Source organism: Phoxinus phoxinus, assembly GCF_949152265.1.
Source record: "Phoxinus phoxinus genome assembly, chromosome: 2".
Classification (NCBI taxonomy): domain Eukaryota; kingdom Metazoa; phylum Chordata; class Actinopteri; order Cypriniformes; family Leuciscidae; genus Phoxinus; species Phoxinus phoxinus.
This window is the reverse complement of record NC_136877.1, coordinates 20,665,873-20,680,946: the sequence shown is the minus strand read 5'-3', so window position 1 is coordinate 20,680,946 and position 15,074 is coordinate 20,665,873. Positions and strand designations below refer to the sequence as shown.

The window sequence follows — 15,074 nt, the reverse complement described above, 5'->3', positions numbered from 1 at the left end:
TGTGAGAATTTCTGTCTATGCAGAACTTTGCAAATTGTCATTTATGTCGCTAGTCCGATTTTATTTCCTTCTCACTTCCTGAGAAGGCAGCTGCACATGTGGCAATGAGCAAGGCATCTCACTAGCTTTATAACAGAGCCTTAGGGTTCGGAAATAAAAGACTGAGGGCTGTTTTTATGTTGCAGACAAGAAAAGGCAAGAAATGTCAGAAAAAGCTTTTGTGTAAAATAAGTAAACAGAAAAGAAAGACCTTGCAGTGTATTATGAGTAATGTGTCCGTTTAATAGCGTTTGTGATATCATTCTCTGGTCATGACCTCACTGCGGTTGTGTCAGTATCACTCTCTCTATACCTCTAACTTTACTCACACCTGATTACACCAGATCACACCAGACTCTCTATTACTATTAGGCATGTGCCACTACTTGTGAGTCTCTCTGAGGGCGTTTTCCTTTTAATTACATGCAACAGAGGTGGTAGACTCTCTCAACAAAGATGACTCAACTCATGATGCAGTCAGAGTTTCATTCATTTCTATAAGACATATTTCAGAAATTCTCAATTCTTATCTAAGAGTCTTAAGGCCACCAAGGACGGGAACTATAACGTTTTAAATCCACACCAACGATGTCAACGTGATCACTTTCAGAATGTTTTTTTTTCTTTCTCCAGCTGATCAATCATGAAAACATTGACAGTCAATCAGAATCCATCAACTTTAAAGAGCTTGAAAGTTTAAAGCAGCAGTTATTGTGGACACTGATATAGTTAGCATTCTTGGTGTGAACGGGCCTTTGCTTTGAAAAAAATCATCCTGTTGAACCCCCTCAGATTCTTTAGCCAGGTGGATATTGAATGCAACTTCTAAACAAAAAAGAAGATTTTTTTCCCCTTTGATGATCAATTTGCATAATTTTGGTGAGTTAAAATGTGTCTTTTAAATGCTGTGGAATCACATATTAACGACTACATTTGGGGAGTCCAATCGAGTTCACCTTTCACAGATCATTTGCTTTATAGTGAAAATTGTCATCAACTGGCTTTCATGACACTCAAAACCATAAAGATGTCATTATCAAAATGCCAAATGTTGATCTTCCACTCAGCTGTCAAGTTGCAATTTGCGATTTTGTCTTGGTTCACATAAAAGGGTCCCCTGCAAAACCCCAAAGAAATCTAGACTAACATGTCTTAAGGCCCGATCACACCAAGAGCGATAACAATAAAGATAACTAATGATAACTATATTAGCATCCACAACAACGGACGTTAACGCTCTGTGCTTGCTGCAGGTTTGTCGTCTGCCGCTTTAAATGCTTGAGCTCTTTAAAGCAGGGTGGATTCTGATTGACTGTCGATGTTGTTATCATTCATCAGCTGAAAAAAAATGCTCTGAAAGTGATTCCAACAATATTATTTCTCTGTGCCATTATCATTAGTTGTGATGTGGACTTTTTTTATAATTAGAATGATTTTTAGAACTATGTCTTTATCATTATCATTATTGTTATCGTTATCCTTGGTGTAAATGAGCCTTTAATCTTACAAAATTAAAGCTGCAATCCTTAGTTTTTCCTCTTTGTCGCTATCTCTGTTCAAAATCTGCAATTGCAGTTATTCGCAGAATTATCAACTTTACGTGGTTTGTGCCTCGGCACGGCACAGCGCGGATGAATCCAATATTTTGAGGAGAATGTGCGGCTGTCAGTCACCGCGCCGGTGTGGATACTGGCATTTGGAAGCACATATTCTACTTTTTGGAAGTATGACCAACATAAGAATTTTCACCAGAAAATGTGAACAAGTAACTAACATCCACTTTTGTTTTGACCAACTTAGGGAAAAAAAAAACATTGCAGTAAATCGCACTGATTAAATCTAACGATCGCTTATCATATCACGTCAAGCCGTGCAAATTATACTTTGTTCTCAAAATGTTAATGTTAACAACATCAGCATTGCGTTACTACATTTATTGCCCTTCCGATATTTATCCTTGTTTTCGCATGGGCCGGTTGCATTCCCTTTTTTTCTCTAGCCACTCCGAAGTCCGAAGTCTTTTACATTTCACAACGGGTGAATCTCTAGTTGTCACTGGCGATTGTCGTTTGAACCTTTCTGGATCCGCCATCAAATTGATAAGTTTAATTACATCAAGTGCTGTGAGAAAAGGCTACAAATCTCCTCCTCCAACATCCACACACGCAATATAGCCTACTAGCCGAGACGGCTTCTTTATGTGTACAGATGTGACGTAATGACACAAAGACATGCTCAAATTTCCCGTGGAAATCCACCAGTACCACTGGAATTAAAGACATTATTACAAGCTTACCGTTTTGAATTGGGCTAAGACAAGCAGATAGTTTTGAACACTGGCTGGTTATGTAATTGCTCAATTTTATTTTTGGATAATTTTTAACCCAAAAAAGTTACGGAATGCAGCTCTAAATATGTTTCTTAAAAAAAATACACTCTTTTTTTGGTCGTCTTGAAGTGGCCCAGGACTTAAATAATAAACAATAACTGGACTGAAGAAATACAATAAAATAACAAAAAATATAAAAATGACCACCCACACTTCTTGTAAAAGTAATGTCTTGAGACTGAGAGGGTCGATGCAGTAGACTTAGACTGTTGTCATCTCCTTCCTTCTTGTCCCATTGAGGTCTTTATATTGCTGTTGTCCTTGAAGTATTCAGTAAAGTCTGTAAATAAAGTGTGTTGTGTATTTTCCTGCTTGTTCTTGTGTGAAACAAACGTTGTCATTCATTCAGACGCTGATCAATGGATCAGCAGGTATTCACCCTCCAGTGAGCTCTGTGTCTGTTCTGTGCTCTCCTTGACCCTTCTCGCACAACAGTTTCCTTGCATTTTATAGTTGGCTTCAGCCTGTGAATATGTTGGATTGGTCATATGCAGTGACTTATCTACTTCATTTGCATTATGTTTATTTCTTTATTGTTGTTCCTGATGATATATGTGGATAATGTAAAATATGTGTGAAAAATTTAGTGTTTTATAAAGATCCTATATTGATATTATGCTGGTTGTTCACAGGATTTTAATGCAGGGCTGGGCATTGCTGCAGTGGACCTAACGGCTGCGTGTGTGAAACCGGTTGAGAGAAAAGGATTTGAGATCACTACACCTTTCAAATCCTTCTGGTAAACTACTATGTTATTATAAACTGTATTAGCATAAGGCCTGAGAGTAAGAAAATCTCTTATCAAAATAAAATATTAGCATAAATTGAACAGTAGATGGTTTTAAACAGATTGCAGATGACCTTCAAACAGAGTTAAGCCTCTACCTGGTCTTCCTTAATATCACTTTATGCTAAAAAAAACACAAAAAACCCCACATCAAAGCTTCACTCAAGGTTAGACTTGGAGGATTAAGTGTTCTTAGTGTAAATATAAAATTATTTACACAAATGCCTTCAGATTATGAGTTCAAAGATGCTCTTAATTTCAAAAACAGTTTCTGATTACATAATCTTTTTCATATTTCATATTCTTTCATAATGTGCAGAATGTGTTTTTGGAAAATAAACTCTTAGAAATTACACAAAAACATTGCAAAGTTGCATGTGCTGTATCATACACTTGTTTCAATTTTGTGCATATCAATGTTGTGTTTTTATTCCTTTTTTTATATTGAGACATTAGCATAGCAATGTTCATGTCAGATGATGTTGGAATCAACCAAGAGCATTAGTTGAGTCTCTTGAGCGTGTTTTGATGAGTATTTTTGAATGAACGTTAACGGAGTTGCCCATGAATACATTATACAGCAAGGCAACTCACTATTGTTTGAAGCATAGTCATATTGTACCAACAGTTTAAGTGTGGGATCGACTTAATAATAATAATAGTGATACGTTTATTTTATATAGTGCCTTTCAGAAAACTCAAGGTAGCTTTACAATAAAGTACAAATAAACATGACATAGAAACAATACAAATAAACTGAGGTGGATAACATAATAGATAGAGGTACATATACATAAAAATCTGATCATAGAGTCAGGGGTCAGGGAAGCACGTAGCAAAAAGATATGTTTTAAGGTGCGTTTTGAAATTGTGTAATGATGAAAGGTCGCGGATGTGTTGGGGAATAGAATTCCAAAGAGTTGGGGCAGCGGTACAAAAAGCACTTCCACCAAAAGATGATAGTTTGTGCCTACGGATCCGTCGGATCGTCAACAGACCAGTATCGGAAGATCTAAGTGCGAACTGGAGAGTAGGTATGGATGAGATCAGAAATATAATTGGGGGCAAGACCATGGAGTGCTTTGAATGTGATAAGGTGTACTGTATTAGTGGAGCGGCTAAGTGATATAATCGTTCTGTTTATGATACAAGCGTGAAAATTCGCATGAGCAGTCTCCATGGGTCACTGGACAAGAAAATTGTCCGAGCCACTTGAAATTTCAAGATGGCGGCCATTTTTCAAGATGTCCGACACCTTAGTGGAGCAGTTAAGTGATATAGTGGGTTATTTGGTGATACAAGCATGAAAATTGGCATGACCAGTCTCTGATGGTCACTAGACAATAAGCCACCCACAGCTACTTGACATTTCAAGATGGTGGCCATTTTTCAAGATGGCCACCACCTTAGTGGAGCAATTAGGCTTAATGAATGATTTAGTTGGTGGTACAAGCATGAAAATTGCCATGAGCTGTCTCAAAGGGTCATTTGACAAGAAACCACAGCAACATAACATTTCAAGATGGGGGCAATTTTTCAGGACTGCCACCCGCCATGTGGATCTTTAAATGATACATTTTCTCATAGAAATGTATTGGGTTCCTCAAAAGACTCTAGTCAAGAGAGGTAGTTTGACTGTGTTTTGTTTGACTCCTCACCCATGACCTGTCCAGTTTGGTAAAGCCTGTCAGGAGTTGCCTCCCACCGGCATAGCTCTCAGGGTTCATTGAGGTACACAAGCTCGTCAATTTCAAGTGGCTCGGACAATTTTCTTGTCAAGTGACCCATGGAGACTGCTCATGCCAATTTTCACGCGTGTATCATAAACTGAACGATTCTGCCAAACATAAGCACTTAGACGCTCCACTATATCTCGTATTGAATACGAAAGCAAACGGGTAGCCAATAAAGTCTGCATAAAATCCGAGTAATATGGGAAAATTTCTTTGTGTATGTGAGGACCCTAACTTATCCTGCAATTGAAAAACTTTTGTTGATCTGCTCTTCACAACTATTTGTGTTGAAGTGCAGTATGGGTGGATCAAAAGAGATTTCAGTGGTTGAAGCACATAAGTCTTGGAGGAATTATGAAAGGATCTTTTGAGTCCCCATAGTCCAGAGTCAGGCAGTTAACTCTTGGACGAAACTCTCACCTTCTCTACATTACCTTAGATTGGGCATCCTTCAATCCTAAGTTCAAGAAAATGCTGAATAGTCCTCAAACAACATAGAAAGAATATTAAGTGCCAGATTTACCAAACAGGGCAAATTAGCGTGAGCGCAATTCCATGAAAGCGCTGATGGGAGAGGAGAGTTCTGCACGTGATCTACTGACGACGAGCAAATTAATGAACACAGATGCAGCGGATCATTTCCATAATGACCAACGCTCCCAGTAGCAGCACAAATTAGCGTCTGGTTTAACACATGCTTTTTTTGGCAGTTAACTTATAAACCATTAAATACAGACCTACTATGAGCTACGAGGTTGTTAATGGTATCTGCTTCTGTTGAAGCAATCAACCCACATTATTTTAACTTATTTTTTTCAAACAATTGTTTAACAGTGGAATTTGTGGTAAAAAAAAGAAAATACTTTACCCATGATGCTGTACAAAATATTCCACCAATTCCAACAGGCTAAATGCGAAGAGCTCATTATCACTCGCCCACTCCCATGAAACACCTCAAATAACGTAATCGAGTTTACGTTTTTCAAACGATTTACGATTTTCAAAGTTTGTAGTGTTATGATTCTTGAAGCTGGTTGGTTTGGTTCTTTTTTAGACTTTTTTTTTTTTTTAAATCCCTATGAGAGAAGTGAATGTAAAAATACTTCCGGATCCCACGCTGCTAAAAAAAGGGGGATGGGCACTAATGCACTCTATAGCAAACCACACTGATCCAATGATCCAATCAATTCTTGATGGACAAAATCAAGTCCCACGCTTCTTTGAAAGAAGCTTTTTTACTTGGATAAAAATCACAATAGGTAAGAAAAGATGGTCACAACTTCCATTTCTTGCCAACTCTAATTTATTGTTAGAATATTTATTTTTAAGTGATAAATATCTATGGCTTATTTATCATAATAATCATGTCACAAAAAAAAGATGGAAAATACATTTGTACCTTATAGAAAATAGCTATGAAAACAACATTTTCTGAGCAATTCCTGAAGAAATCCTGGAATTTAAAAAAAGCATTTATAAACTTTTCTCACAAATGGATCGACAAATGTATTGTTTTGTTCCTGAATTGTTTTAGCTAAACCCACAGAAACCTTTCTAATTACTATTATAGTTCTGTTACATATCTCCTCCTAATATAGTTTGTAAAAAAAACGTTCATGAGGGGTGAAACTTTTGCCTTGGTTCATTAGAGCATTCTTACTTCTTAGTATTAGTGATTGCACCAACCAAAATAAAATATGGATTAAACCGTTGAAGTTCGCAAAAAGATTAGTGTCAAACCGTTGAAACTTTTTTGCCTGTGTATAATGGAATTGAGTGGACAGTGTGAGATTTATTAAAGGCAGAGGAAACTCCGTCGATTTCTCCTATTTGAGCCTTTTTAGTATAATTTTTTTTTTCCAGAGTTTGTTGCCTGCTGTGTTATTTTCTAGCAGCCATTCTCTCATTATGACTGTCCTGCCGCTCTGATACTATCCATCTGAAGCACTCTCATTATTGATCTGTTTTTTTCTTCCTCTCTTGTTCTTTTTTTTCTTTATAAACATCAGCTCTGTTATAACAGCTGTACAGTACAGACATCGCTCACCTGTGACCCCACGCAAGCTGATGTTTCCAACAAAGCAGCCATTTGCGGAGGCCTAATCGATGAGCTGTTTTCGTGTTTGTTTTGTAATGATCCTTTTATGGCTGATGCAGTTCCCTGGCTAAAAAAAAAAGACACAACAAACAATGAAAAGCTATCGCTCTCTTTCTTTGGCTGGTGCGCACTGTTAAAGATTTTTGCTCTTTATCTTTTATCTTTGTTTTTGTGGACAGGACAGGATATTGATCTGTTTGTAGTTGCGTTCTAAACGTTGAGCGATGTGAGGCTGGCTGACTATTTAGTATTAGTTGTTGGCAAAATAATTGGAATTTTTTTCTCAGAAATGACATATCAAGGTCTCTGTGCTCATTTAAAATAATGGTTGCAGAGGGGGTCATAATGGAAATGGAAAGCAGATTCAGAGCTATTACTGGTTTTTACAATTAGGCTGCACTGTCTCATCACTGCCAATCATAATGCAATAATGAACGTTTAAAGGGGGGTGTTCGCCATTGTTATTTGTCTGCTACTTGACCTGAGTTGGGTTTTAAGTCAGGATGAAATTTAACAAGTATAACTTTGGATTTGTGTCTAGTTTTTATATATATATATTTTTTTAATAATAAAACTATTATAAAAAATAATTATAATAAATACTCTGTATTGTATATATCATAACATATTTTGTTTACACACACATACAGACTCTTAGAGAGCTGTTTGTTAGGGATTTCAGGACCCATCTTAAAATTTGACAATACCAGATTAAAAGTATAGTTTACCCAGCAGTGTGGATTCTATCATTCATTTACTCATCCAAACCTTTAGGTCTTTCTTGCTTCTGTATAACAAAAAGGAAGAAATTCTGAGAAATGTGCTAATCTCTCTTTTTCACGCAATCACAATGAATGGAGACTGAAGGTTTCGAGCTTCAAAAAGGACATATTAAATGGTCTATATAACTTGTGCGCTTTAATCCAACTCTTCTGAAGACATGATCCCCTTCAGTGAGATGTAAACATTGCAGAACTGAACCAGTTTGATTTGTGAAGTTTCATTTTGATTAAATTGACAATTTTTTATAATACTTTTATAAAAAGCCTTAGTCTCCATTCAAAAGAGTGGCCAAGAGCAATAGTCTTTAGAATATCTTCTATTGTGTTCCACAGAAGAAAATCAGTCATACAGGTTGCTGTACCTTTAATGTCTATGAAAAGCCTAGCTCAATTGTCTCTTGTCAATAGTGTAGCAAAGCATGAAGCACTGCTCAAATTGAAGTCACTTTCAAACCAAGTAGCTTTCTGTTGGTCAAGGCAGCAAATTTGTTTGACCAACTGAACCTGATTCAAAATCTGTGTAGAGCAATCATTTGTCCTCACTCAAAATGCCTCACTCACATGTGGTACATGTGACAACACACTTTTCAGAGCTATATATCGGTAGCAAATGATTGCAAAGCTTTACTGGCACTTTTGTGCACACTAAGGTTACGTCCACACTGCGTGCCTTAATGCTAGAGATGCACCGATTACAATTTTCTTGGCCGATTCCGATTTTTCATTGAGTTTGACCTGCCGATACCGTTTTTAGCCGATTCCGATTTAATTTTTTCTAACCACTTTACAGCACACACAAATATTTATTTTCTATCTTTTCTTTTAATAGAACATTTTGCATAGAACAAAGAACATTTTTTGAACTGATAATCGCTATAAAACAGAGCTATATAAATTACTCCTGGTGTGGGAAATTGAAAGTTAATTAAAATTAAACTAAAAGAAAGCATAGATTTAAATATTGGGGGGGGTTATCTCCCCCCCAACCCCCCCACAAATTACGCCCCTGGACGGCACGCAGCACATTGTCATACGGAAGTAAACACGGAGGTTACTGAAGTCAGTATTTACGTGTTCATTTATTAGGTTATGTGCCTATAGCGGAAGCCAGCCAATTTGTGTGCTGGCGAAAAGGAGTTTTTCTCATACAGTTTTTCCTCAAGTTTTCTTTTTTAAGGCTGTCACCATAATACTTATGAGAATAACAGCTCAGCATCCACTGACTAACTTTGATGTTGTCTTTTTTATTCAAAGAACTATCGGTATGTAGAATATTTGGAGTGATGTAAAAAAAAAAAAAAAAAAAAAACATGAATTCCGATATGATTGTTCAGACTGAGGTTGCATTGCAAAACAGATACTGACCTGTATCTGAGGCTATGTTCAGACTGCAGGTAAATGTGGCCCATTTTTGTTGCTCACATGTGACTCAGGTCTGTTTCATGACAGTGTGAACAGCACACAAACCAAATGGAATCTGATCTTTTCAATTCCTATAGAGCAGCGTTTGTCACACTTCTACACTCATGGGAGTCACTTGAAAGGTTTTACATATCCGACGTTATCAAGACAGTTGTGAAGGGTAGTCAGTGGAAGGACAGTGATGTGTCAGAACTCATAAGTATTACAGTGACGGCTCTATATACAAGCAAAACATGAGGACTTGTATCATAAATGTTTAAAAACTCTTTCTTTTTTTGCATCCTTGTCTTTCTTTTTAATATTGCCTGGCAGATCACACTATACATAAACGCATAATCACTTACTTTAATGTCCTCAGTGTTTGCTTCCGTATGACAACGTGCTGCGTGAGGTCTTTTTATTGTTCTTTTGCGCATGCGGGTCTGTCCAGGACCATGATCTGTCCACACTGGAATCTGATTTTGGCCCCATTTACAAGAACAATGTGAACAGCTATACAAAAAAAATTGAGGCTCGCAGTGTGAACGTAGCCTAATTTAGGACCACACATGGAAGTGGCCCGAATCAGAATCGAAAATATCAGATTCCATGTGGTTTGTGCTGTTCACATTGTTATAAAAAATCACAAAAATCTGATTTGCGCCACTTTTGCCTGCAGTGTGAATGTAGCCATATACTGTATGCATTTTTTAAAGACCTAATAGTCTATAATTTCTTCAAGCCATAAAATAGCTTGAATGTAACTCTACACCCTTGCTTCATTTAGTATATGTGGGTCTGTGAATATGCATATGAGTCCCCGCCTCCACTCACTCACACCAGCTTAGAATACCTGATCCACTCGGTCAACTTTACTGTAGTAAACGGTACATGATGGCAAGTGGAAATACTGGTTTGATTCAGCCATATGTGTTAAAACCAGAAACTGATTCAGAAGAAGCGGAAGAGTGAATTTATATTATCTACAAGTTGATGTATCAGAAATAATGATAACTTGTTTTTATGTATTGCTCTCTACGTCGGACACATAATAGTAATTGATATGATTATCATTTGGCTTGACTGCTTTATCAAACAGCTAATAATGTGTTGCTAATGTTACACAAACTATGTTCCCATTCACCACCTCAGAGTCAGACAGCTGCCTGTAATGTACTGTAATATTGAATGTGTAATCAACCTGATAAAGTATATATGAGAATTTTGTATCATTTTTGTCAGTTTCACAGTGGAGACGGAGCGTGAGCGAGAGGAATGGATAGAGGCAGTTCAGGAGTCCATCGTAGAAACGTTGTGCAATTACGAGGTGCTGGAGAAGGTTTGGTTCAACAAGTCTAACAGGAAGTGTGCCGATTGTCAAGCACCTGAGCCGGAATGGGCCTCCATCAACCTGTGTGTGGTCATCTGCAAGAATTGTGCTGGTGAGAAGCAATTATGAACACAAAGAAAATATCAAAAACAAACACATGAACAATGGAACATGAAACACGCAATGTATTATCCACACACACAGTGTCCTAAAGCATCAAGCAGAAAATGTTCATTTGGGTTCTATTTCTACAGTACTGCACTGTGTAGTTCCACCCACTGTGAATCAAGTCACCTTCATTTATATAGCGCTTTTAACAATATAGATTGTATCAAAGCGGCTTTACAGTGATAATAGGAAATTAAAGTAACAGCGATTGTTTTGGTTTTACAGCAGCTCTAGATTAAAGTTATTGTCCAGCTAAAGTTAGATTTGATTGATTCCCTTCCGTCGCAACGATCATTAGTTATTAACTTAGGGGCCGCTAACACGACACCATTCTAACAGAAAACTCTTAATGCGATCCGGCCGCTCATTTGCACAAAACATTGCCTGCTGTCTCAAGAACGCAAACCATGACATAAGTTCCAAGGTACAAGCCTTGAAAAATGTATAATACCGATGTATAATAATCGCTTCCGCATAGCCACGTGAACTGGAAATATTCCAACAACGTTTTATCTGTACAGAGGTAAAGGGAAGCATTCACAGGGGAGAGACTAGTTGACACTTCAGGACTGCGTTGTCATCATGTCCAGACGCAGGTCCTTCATCAGATCTGGATCCGGCGGACTGTGGTGAACCTCGGGATAAACAGAGAGACTAATATTAGCGTAGACGCCATCTTTCTTATGATGTACCAAGTACATCAGGATTTATGGGAAGTGTTGTGTATGCTAGGCCAAAGAGATGTGTTTTTAATCTAGATTTGAACTGACAGAGTGTGTCTACTTCCCGGGCAATTTTAGGAAGATTGTTCCAAAGTTTAGGTGCTAAATAGGAAAAGGATCTGTTTTGAATCGGATCTGAACAGGATCTGACCAGCAGTCGATCTTGATATTCTAGGTATTATCAACTGGCCGGAATTTTGAGATCGCAATAGACGTGAAGGACTATAATGCGTTAAGAGCTCGCTCACGTACTGCAGAGCTAAACCATTTAGCGCTTTGTAAGTAATCAGCACAATTTTAACATGTATATGATATTTAATAGGGAGCCAATACGGTGTTGACAGAACTGGGCTGATATGGTCATACTTCCTGGTTCTGGTAAGAACTCGAGCTGCAGCGTTTTGGACTAGAATCTGTGTTTTTTTCAGAATTAAGTAGTTGGAAATTGCTAGTCATCCAGTTTTTTATATCAGCTATGCATTCCGTTAATTTTGTGAATTGGTAAGTTTCGTTAGGTTTTGAAGAAATATACAGTTGAGTATCGTCGGCATAACAGTGAAAACTAAAATCCAAAATTTCACTCCATATACACTACCATTCAAATGCAATTTTTTTTTCAAATACATTAATCGTTTTATTCAGCCAAATACACTAAATTGAACAGTAAAGGCTTTTAAATTGTTACCAAAAATATTATGATTTTTTTTTTTTTTTTACATTTCTATTCACAAAAAAATATTTATTGAGCGCCAATCAGCATAATATAATGATTTCTGAAGGATCCTGTGACACTGAAGACTGGAGTAATGATGCTGAAAATTCAGCTTTGATCGCAGGAATAAATTACATTTTATAATATATAAAAAAAAAAAGAAGAGCTATTTTATTTTAAATTGTAATAATATTTCACAATATTACTGTTTTACTCTATTTGTAGCATAAGAGATTTCTTTGAAAGTTTTACTGACCCCAGACTTTTCAACGGTAGTTTAACTGGACAGTAAATATTAAATATCTTCTCACTGGTTGTGACCATTCAAATTGCTTGTCACTAAACTTTGCTTGTCACAACACGTGTGATTTAGGAAATAGTGTTACATCGTAGAACATTTCTTAAATATTTATATTTGCCCCTTAGGTGTACTTTACAGACACAGACTAAATGCTCTTCATAGCACATAATATATATATATATATTTTTTTTTGTATAGTCAGGTACCACATGCACACGCATATTATTTATACAGTATGCCACTGCTTCTGGCCTTATCCACTGAATATATTTAATCTCAATCTTACTCCATTTCTCCTCTGTTCCTCGGCTCTTTTTCCTTGCCTTTGCTTAGATTATTCTGACCACCCTCTGACACCATACATTAACTCATTATTTCAGATTTGCAGTCATTTAATGTTGCATTAGGTCACGACATAGGAGGAAACACTGGCTGAACGTGTGCAAATGGCTGCTAAATAAGCCATCGAGTGGGGAGACACTTTCCCTAAATGTGCACCACAGCCTTCATGGAATCTATGGCACAGACTTTAATTAGCTGCGCTTCTGCGGCCGACAATTAGGTGAGTGAAAGTGCAATACTGGGAATATAACGAACGGCTAACGATTAAATGAGAGCAAATTGTCTTTGGTCGGAGACGGAGAGTGTGAAAGAGAGAGACCTGTGAAGTGATTTCTCTTTCTCATGATCCATCTTCACATTTATAATACCTATCTAACGTTCCCGCCACTTTTTTCTGTTTCTTTTTTTCCTTCTCATTCACTTCTGTCTTTTTTTTTTTTACCCCGTCTCTCATCCTCTAACACACTCTGATGTCAATCAACATCTCTGGCTGTGTGACATTTATTCAGGTTTGTCTGTGTCTTTACACGTGTAATTGCAATAAGCTCTTAAAATCGAACCCTGTGATTGGAGACATTCCACAAGTTAGAGTGTGGTTACCATAGAAACTCTCGGTATGCACATTTTCCACTCTTCCTTTCTTTTTAATAGTTTCAAATAAAGTAACAGAGAAATATCTCCACCTTTCTGATGGTATTATTCTCTTTTGATGCTTTTAATAAGATTTTGTCGACGCAAACGTTTCATGTCTCAGAACTTTTCTTAGACGGCACTATAAAACCCTTAGCGAGTGTCCTTACACACACACACACACACACACACACACACACACACACACACACACACACACACACACACACACACAAAGCATCTTTAGTCCCGTCGGCTCTCAGGCGGCTCTAATGATCTTTGATGGCAAACTGGTACTCTAAAATGTTGCTAATTATGCCGGAAAATCACACACTCCATATTCAAATATGTGTTTCTCCCTGCCATGTTTAATTCATCTGTTTCTTGCATAAACAACAACTACGACAGTGCCTGGAGTTCAGCGAAATATATGCGCAGAGCAGACCAACAAACACAATTAATTACTTATGATTCATTAGCAATTAATGGCTTTTTCTCGCCTTTCATTTGCAATTATAGCTGTGGCAGGCTGGAGAAAAGAGTGCCTGGAAAGGATACGATGAAATTTATAATGAGTGTGACTCTGTCTGTATTTGTGTCATACGAGTCGTTGCTTTATACCATTTAGTGTGAAGTCATGCTTATTTTTAAGGTTAAGCAGGACAGTTTAAGTTAACAAGAAGTTTTAGCATCTGTGTTAATTTTACATACTGTAATTGACCATTTAATTAAAGGGGCTATGAAATGCACTTTCATATCTTTATATTATGTTTCTGGAGGTTAGCTTATGAAGTTGGCTAACAAAAAAGTTAAAATATTTGTAAAAAAAAAAAAAAAAAAAAATCACTCTCCCTCACAAACACTTCATTCATTTCAAGGGACGAAACACGAGTTGACGGCCACTGCTGCGATTGGCAGACTTCATCGCACCATATCCTCACACTCCTCCACAGCACGTGTGACGTGTGTTTTAATGTCTGTATATTCTTGAGCCCCGAGTCGAATTAAAATGAAACAATGCAGCCACGACGATTGCCTCTGAGGACAAAATACTTGGCGCTGTCATTGCTTTCAATTCAAGATATTTAGAAAAAACCAGCAGCATGTTGAACGTAGTTAAGAAGAATTGTCCTTTGTGAAATGAGACAAACAAACAAAAACATTATCGTTCAATAACGCAGGCAAGTCTTTAAAAATAAACTTCAGCTATGCTTTTCCAATAGTTTGATTGTTTCCAATAATCTGACTCAACAGCAGTATTGCTTGTGAGCAATTGGTGTTCAGAGCACACCACCGTGATTTACATATGCATGTTGAGGGGCACTTAAAGGAAAATCGTGGTGTCACGAAGGGGCCGATTATGAATTATGGCATTTCAGAAGCGTGGAAAACAACAAATCATATTTTAAACGGGAGTATGTGTTAGTGAAGCGTAACCTCTTATATGTGTAAATATTAAGGAGATTTTGATGTTCCAGTGCATGACCCCTTTAACATAGTCTGTTTTAGATGTGAATAGTTCAGATCCATGTCTGTTTCCAGGTCAGCATCGATTCCTGGGTCCTGGCATCTCGAAGGTCCGCAGTATGAAGCTAGACAGCAGCATATGGACCAACGAGCTCATTGAGGTGCAGATCTTT

The 15,074-nt window shown here is 37.3% G+C and overlaps 1 protein-coding gene across 2 annotated transcripts in view; it reads left to right on the top strand.

The window, feature by feature from the left end:
- Positions 1–15,074, top strand: part of arap2 (ArfGAP with RhoGAP domain, ankyrin repeat and PH domain 2) — a 97,344-nt gene that overhangs the window by 37,723 nt on the left and 44,547 nt on the right. For both annotated transcript variants that reach the window (XM_079604738.1, XM_079604739.1), the window contains exons 10-12: positions 3,061–3,167; positions 10,472–10,671; positions 14,977–15,062. In XM_079604738.1, coding sequence (XP_079460864.1) covers positions 3,061–3,167; positions 10,472–10,671; positions 14,977–15,062 — 393 coding nt within the window. The remainder of the gene's footprint in view (positions 1–3,060; positions 3,168–10,471; positions 10,672–14,976; positions 15,063–15,074) is intronic.